Raw genomic sequence first — 6609 nt, 5'->3', positions numbered from 1 at the left:
AACGGCCCTTGCTGTCCTGTTCTGGCTTGGGTTTTAAATACAGGGTTTCCCTCTGTGGCCCAGGATTGCCTCCAATTTGTGGAAGTCTTCCTGCCTCGGCTTCCCACGTGCTGGGATTACCAGTGTCCATCACCACACCGGGTCTGTACGGTGATGAGGATCAGACCCCCAGCTTTGTGTCTGCCCGGCAGACACTCCACCAGCTGGGCTACGTCCTCAGCCCCTGGCCACTCCTCTCGGTCTTCCTCCACATTCCAGCTGCACCCTGCTGACTCAGGACCTGGTGGAGTGAGAAAGGCCAGTCCCTTCCCTGGAGGGGCCCAGAGCCATGTGGGGGGCAGCAGTACCCATTGTCATCATCGACTCTCTGGCCATGCTGTCTTCCGGGTGGGCCGGAGAGAGTTGGGGGAGGGGACCAGGGGGTGGGTCCAAGCTCAGGAGCGCAGCATCAAGACAGGAATCCTCGGGAAGTATGGTAAGAAGGTCGGCAGCATGGAGGACTCTGAGGGCTGGGTTGTCTTTGGGTGCTGGTCACCAGGGTGACTGTGGTCCCTGGCTTACTGAGAGTCTGAAGTGATTGGGACAGGGAGCCACCGGCCGGCACCAGGAGCCGTGTGCTGGTTCTCTATTTAGTGTAATGCTGTTGGTTGTACAGGGCCCGGCGCATGCCAGGCAGGCACTGTACTACCGAGCTCCATCCGCAAGCTGGACTCCGATTCTTAGTCTCACTGTGTGCCTGTGGCCCAGCTACAAGGTGGACAGCTGCATTTACTGACCCTCCCGCCTCTGCCTCTGTCTCCCCGCCTCTCCCCTAGGCCGAAACCTAGGGAGCTTCTGTTTTTCCCACTAGCCTAGAAACGACTCAACTTGAGCCCCACACTCAAACTTGGACGAGACTCAGACCTTGGAGGAGTCTCTGTCCCCTCGGCCTGTAGGAGGCTGTCACCAGGGAGGGTGGAGGCCTCCGGCCGCGTATCCCCCAGCTATTGGTCTTGGCTGCGCTGTCCTTGGCACAGGACTTTCTGCTACTGTCTGGAAGGGAGCAGGTAGTGAGCGTGGAGGACAGCCCCTGTGTCCCAGAGCTCCAGCGGGGAGAGGCGATGCTTGACGGCCCCCAGGACAGAAAGGATGGATCCCTGACCCACTGGAGACGGTCTGCACTGGGCTACGTAGATTCCTGATGGATGCTGTGGAGGGACATCTATAGGACATGGTTCCCCAGCCTCAGCTACAACCTTCCGGCTGGGGCAACACCCACCCAGGGCTGACCGCACTGAGCTCCAAACCTAACGCCCTGCAGCCGGTGGAGGGGGGTGGGGTGGGGGGTGGCGGCGGGGGGTGGGGGGAGCTGGTGCTGCAGGCAGCGCCACTCAGCGACCTTGGTCCCTGCCCCTCATCCAGCCAACTCCTCCTCCAGCCCAAGTCTTGGATCCATGAGTGAGCTGTTTGAGGCGGAGTCTCATGTAGCCCGGGCTAGCCTCAAACTCACTGTGTAGCTGAGGATGACTGAACTCTGGATCCTCTTGCCTCTACATTCTGAGTGCTGGGATTAGAGGCTTGCTTTGCCCTGTGCCCTAGGCTGGCCCTGAACTCTGGATCCTCCAGCCTCAGCCTCCCCAGTACTTGCATTATAGATGTGGGTCACCATACACAATATCAGCTCTGGTCTTGACCTTAGAAGGATCTTGTTCAAGTGAGTCTGTGTCCCCTTTGAGGAGTCATTCATTAATTCCTCTGCATGCTCTGGAAAGAGTGAACCAGCAGGCTGTGATAAACACCCTGGGAGACCACAGGCTAAACACTTGCTGGTGGGTCATAGTTTTCTTTCATTCATTCATTCATTCATTCATTCATTCATTCATTCATTTTCTTATTTTTGAGTGACAGAAGTGATAGGAAATGCTGTATTACCTTTGTCACAGTGGCTGTACTTTAAACTACGAGCCCCAGGCCACTAATGCCGTAGCCAGGAGGAATTCTGTTCCCCCCACCTCCCCTCCCCCCCCCCCCCCCCCGACAATGGCTCTGTTGCTGCCGCTAAAGGCAGGTCTAACTAAGTCGCTCTCATTCTAATAAAACTCGAGATTCAAAGGCTAGGGTGAAAACCTGCGAGCGCAGAGAGGTAGAATAGCAACTGACTAAACTTTCTTTGCTGGCATCCTGGAAGCCTGCCCTTCCACCGTGCCCAACCAAAATAACCCACGCTAAGCCCCTCCCCGCTACTTCCGGTCAGCCAGTCGCTAACCCCGCCTCTCTGAGCCCCGGTTAATCTGATTTAATGGACGCAAGTGCAACACATCTTTATGTAGTTAACAAATGTAACACGCCTTCACATAGCAACATTCCACAGCATAAACAAACGTAACGGGACTGTGCCCAGTGAAAGTAATATTCCACAACAAGGAAATGTCTGAGAAGGACGAGACTGACTGAGGTCTGACTCATGAGAAGCACCAGGGTCCGGGGCACCGTGGTGGTAGCATCTGAAGAAGCTGTGACTATGGCGTGGTTGGGGGAGCACTTCGAATCGTAGGAAAGTGGAGACTGGAGCGGCGTCAGGGCCTCCTAGCATCTGCATTTTCCTTTTTTCTTTCTTTCTCTTTCTTTCTTTCTTTCTTTCTTTCTTTCTTTCTTTCTTTCTTTCTTTCTTTCTTTCTTTCTTTTTTCTTCCTTCCTTCCTTCCTTCCTTCCTTCCTTCCTTCCTTCCTTCCTTCCTTCCTTTCCTTCCTTCCTCCCCTCCCTTTCCTCTTCCTTCCTTCCTTCCTCCCTCCCCTCCCCTCCCTTCCTTTTTCTTTCCTTCCTTCCTTCCTTCCTTCCTTCCTTCCTTCCTTCCTTCCTTCCTTCCTTCCTTCCTTCCTTCCTTCCTTCCAGTTGCATGTAGCCCAGGCTAGTCTAATTCACTATATTGCCCCGGGCTGGCCTTGAACTCCTTAGTCTCCTGTCTCTCTCCTCTACCTGAGTGCTGAGGTGACAGGCGCGTGGCACCCTGTGTGGTTCCTGACATTTGGTGGAGTTGATCAGGTGTGCTAAGGGGCCTGTCTTCCCTTCCCACTGTGTCAGAGGCCAGGCTGGAGGCCGTCTCATCTCCAGGCTCAGCACCGGGTGTAGGTCCTGACACTTGTCCCCTCCATCCCTGCTAATTTCTCCTTTCTCCCCTCTTGCAGGAACCTCTTGGACAAAGACATGTTTTCCAAGTCTGACCCACGTAAGTCCCACTCTGCTAGCCACAGCCATCTCAGTGACACAGTGGCCTGGTGAATGGTGACAGCAGCCACCAGCAGCTCGCGCTGAGTGCTGGAGCTGGATGGGCGTGGGGGCTGGGGGGTGCTGCACTGGTGGCGTACAAAGAAGAGCTGGGGTGTTGGTCCCACTCTGCCTCCGTACTTGTGAGGTCTCAGCACCTCAGAGCAGCTTGGGAGGTGTTGGGGTGTCTGGGACAAAAAGGCCTCTGTCCCCGTGGGAACTGGTACATTTTTGTTGACTGTGGTCTGGGGGAACGAGCATGGGTTTGGGAGGCTCTAGTCCTGAGCAGGGCTGGCCATGAGCATGACCTTGGATGGGTCTTTCGCTCTGCAGAGCCTCAGTTTCCCCATCAGTGAAGAGGATCTGGTGACAGCCATAGGCTCTGAAGGGACACAGTGTTTCAGGTGCCGTCCTCACCACACCTGCCACTCAGCCCTCCATCATGCCCACCGGTCCACCTTCCTCACACCCATGACCCTTTCTATGACTGACAGCTCTTGAGTTCCCTCCTAAAAGTTATGCTGAGCCAGGCGGCGGTGGTGCACGCCTTTATCCCAGCACTTGGGAGGCAGAGCCAGGTGGATCTCTGTGAGTTCGAGGCCAGCCTGGGCTACCAAGTGAGTTCCAGGAGAGGTGCAAAGCTACACAGAGAAAGCCTGTCTCGAAAAACAAAAATAAAAAATAAAAAAATAAAAGTCATGCTGAGGTCCCAGGCCTCTTTGCCAAGCCAACTGCCAAGTGATATTGTGGGGGGAGAGAGACCCGCTGTGGAACTGGAGGTATAACTCAGTGGCGGGGTGCTTGTCCACGAATCTGGGGCCAATCTCAGTACCACAAAAACACCAGATCAGGCCAGGTGTGGTAGTGCACACCTTTAATCCCAGCACTCCAGAGGCAGAGGCAGGCGGATCTCTGTGAGTTTGAGGGCAGCCTGGTCTACAGAGTGAGATCCAGGACATCCATGGCTGTTACACAGAGAAACGCTGTCCCTGGGAAAAAACACACACACACACACACAAACCAACAGAAAAATGAGCAACCATGGTCAAGGCTTGGAGGCCAGGTGACCCTCACTCACCAAGACCCCAGTTGCCTTGGCAGGCACCCACCCTTTCCACAGACCCAACCAAACAATCCAGGCTGAGGCTCTTGACCCTCCACCTTCCTCTTGGTCTGAGAGAGTAACCATGTTTTTTCCTCTCTTCTCCAGTGTGTGTTATGTACACTCAAGGGATGGAGAACAAGCAATGGAGGGAGGTAGGTGCCCCCCTTCCCCGCCTCAGAGTGGTCCCTCTGCAGCTACTCCACCCGTCATACCAAAGGCAGAGCAGCCTGGGCCTGTCCTCGGTAGCCCCGGCCGGAGGGAGATGTGACTGTGTGAGCTGCTTTGTGTAGCTGAGACAACAGCTTAAAGAAATAGAGCTTAATTTTGGCTGACATTTCGGAGAGTCTAGCTATGGTTGCTTGGCCCCACGCACTGGGTTCGGGAGCATGTGGTAGGGGAAGCTGTTCACCTTGTGGAAGACAGGAAGCAGAGGATGGAGGAAATGCCCCGGAAGGATAGAGCACCCAGGGACATGGTCTCACTAACTCCCTACTCCATCCCCACCGCCTAATCATTCCATAGAAAATCTGATTTGCAGGGGATTAAAGTACTCATTAACAAGGAAAAAAATGCATTCATTAGATCAGAGCCGTCATGATCTAACTAATAATCTCTGGAAACGCCCTCCCACATGTATATAGAAATGAGTTTTAAGCCATTTGTGGTGGTGCACGCCTTTAATCCCAGCATGCGGGAGACAGAGGCAGGAGGATCTCTGTGAGTTTGAGTCCAGCCTGGTCTACAGAGTAAGTTTCAGGACAGCCAGAGCTACACAGACTAAAGAGGAGGAAGAGGAGGAGGAGGAGGAGGAGGAAATGTGCTCTGCTAATCACCTACATGTTTCTCAATCCAGTTAAGCTGACAGTGTTAATAACTGAAAATCTACCCCTAACCCCCAAAAGGCTCACATCGGTCTCATAATACAAAATACATTTAGTTCATTCTTCATGGTCTCCATATTCTTAACAGTCCCTTCAGGAGACTCAAGGCAACTCTTAGCTGTAAACTTGGGGGGGGGGGAGGGGGCGCGGGCGGGGACACACAAGCTACACATTTCCAAGATACTGTGGCCCCGAGTACACGTTTCCATTTCAATATGGAGGAATGGGAGAACAACAGAAAAGGACCGGACCGAAGCAAGACCACCAGAGCCACCCAGCAGGGCAAACAGATCCTGTAGCTCCCTCCGTGCCTGTGAATACACTGGGCTCGTGATGTGCACCCTAACACTACACCCTTCCGGTCCACAGCTCCAACCGTGCTTTTCTGGCCATTCTACGCTTTTCAGGTCTGTCTGCTTCTTGCTTCTAGTCCCCACTGTAAGTTTGGCTAAAAGCAGCCAGCCGTGTCCATGCCAGAGTCTGGAGGCAGTGCTGTTCTGATGTCTCCTCCATCAGACTAGCGAGTCCATTACTTCTAAACCCAGCTGTAGCAGGCTTTCTTTTAGGCCACCAACCAGCTCCCAAATCACGACACGGAGACTTAATAGTTTTGAATGCTTGGCCTAGCTTAGGCCCGTTTCTGGCTAGCCTGTTCCTCTTTGTCTACCTTTTGCCTTAGGTTTTTTTTGTTTTGTTTTGTTTTGAACTTTTCTTTCCTTCTGTATATCTTCCTTTCACTGCTTCTCCTGTCTGTCTTTCTGTCTGGCGTCCACCTGGCTTCTGGCCCCTGGAGTGTCCCTCTCTTCCCCCCTCATTCTCTCCTCTTGGTCCCACCCTCTTCCTAGATTTCTCCTATTTATTCTCTCTGCCTGTCAGCCGGTCCGCCTACCTTTCTTGCCTAGCTATGATCAGCTCCTTATTAGACCAATCAGATACCTTAGGCAGGCAAGGTGAAACAAATGTAACACACCTTTACATAACTAAACACACATCCTTACATCATTAAACAAATGCCGCATAAACAAATGTAACACACCTTCACATAAAGTAACATTCTGTAGCATAAACAAATGTAAAACATCTACACAGAGAAACTCTGTCTCAAAAAAAAAAAAAAAAAACCTTTTGAAAACAATCTAGCCCCGAAGGGCGTGCCCTGCAGTGACCTCTTCCTCCAGCCAGGACCCACACATTCCACAGTTCTACCTCCTATTAGTACTCTATTAAAGTTTGAATCCATCAGTGGATTAAACCATTTAATTACCCCTCTAGAAATACCTCACAGGCACCCAGGGCTGTACTTCTCTGCTCTCCTAGGCTCCTCTTAATCCAACCAAGATGACAAAATTGGTCATCACATTGGTCCTGTTCTCAAGGACC

At 52.7% G+C, this 6609-nt stretch overlaps 1 protein-coding gene across 2 annotated transcripts in view; it reads left to right on the top strand.

Annotated features, from left to right (window-relative positions):
* Window positions 1-6609, top strand: part of Cpne5 (copine 5) — a 77515-nt gene that overhangs the window by 1343 nt on the left and 69563 nt on the right. For both annotated transcript variants that reach the window (XM_006983091.3, XM_016001651.3), the window contains exons 2-3: window positions 3165-3205; window positions 4454-4500. In XM_006983091.3, the coding sequence (XP_006983153.1) occupies window positions 3165-3205; window positions 4454-4500 (88 nt within the window). The remainder of the gene's footprint in view (window positions 1-3164; window positions 3206-4453; window positions 4501-6609) is intronic.

The sequence above is a fragment of the Peromyscus maniculatus genome, chromosome 21, assembly GCF_049852395.1.
Source record: "Peromyscus maniculatus bairdii isolate BWxNUB_F1_BW_parent chromosome 21, HU_Pman_BW_mat_3.1, whole genome shotgun sequence".
NCBI lineage: Eukaryota > Metazoa > Chordata > Mammalia > Rodentia > Cricetidae > Peromyscus > Peromyscus maniculatus.
Note: the sequence above shows the minus strand (reverse complement) of the source record. Positions and strands in the feature narration are given on the sequence as shown.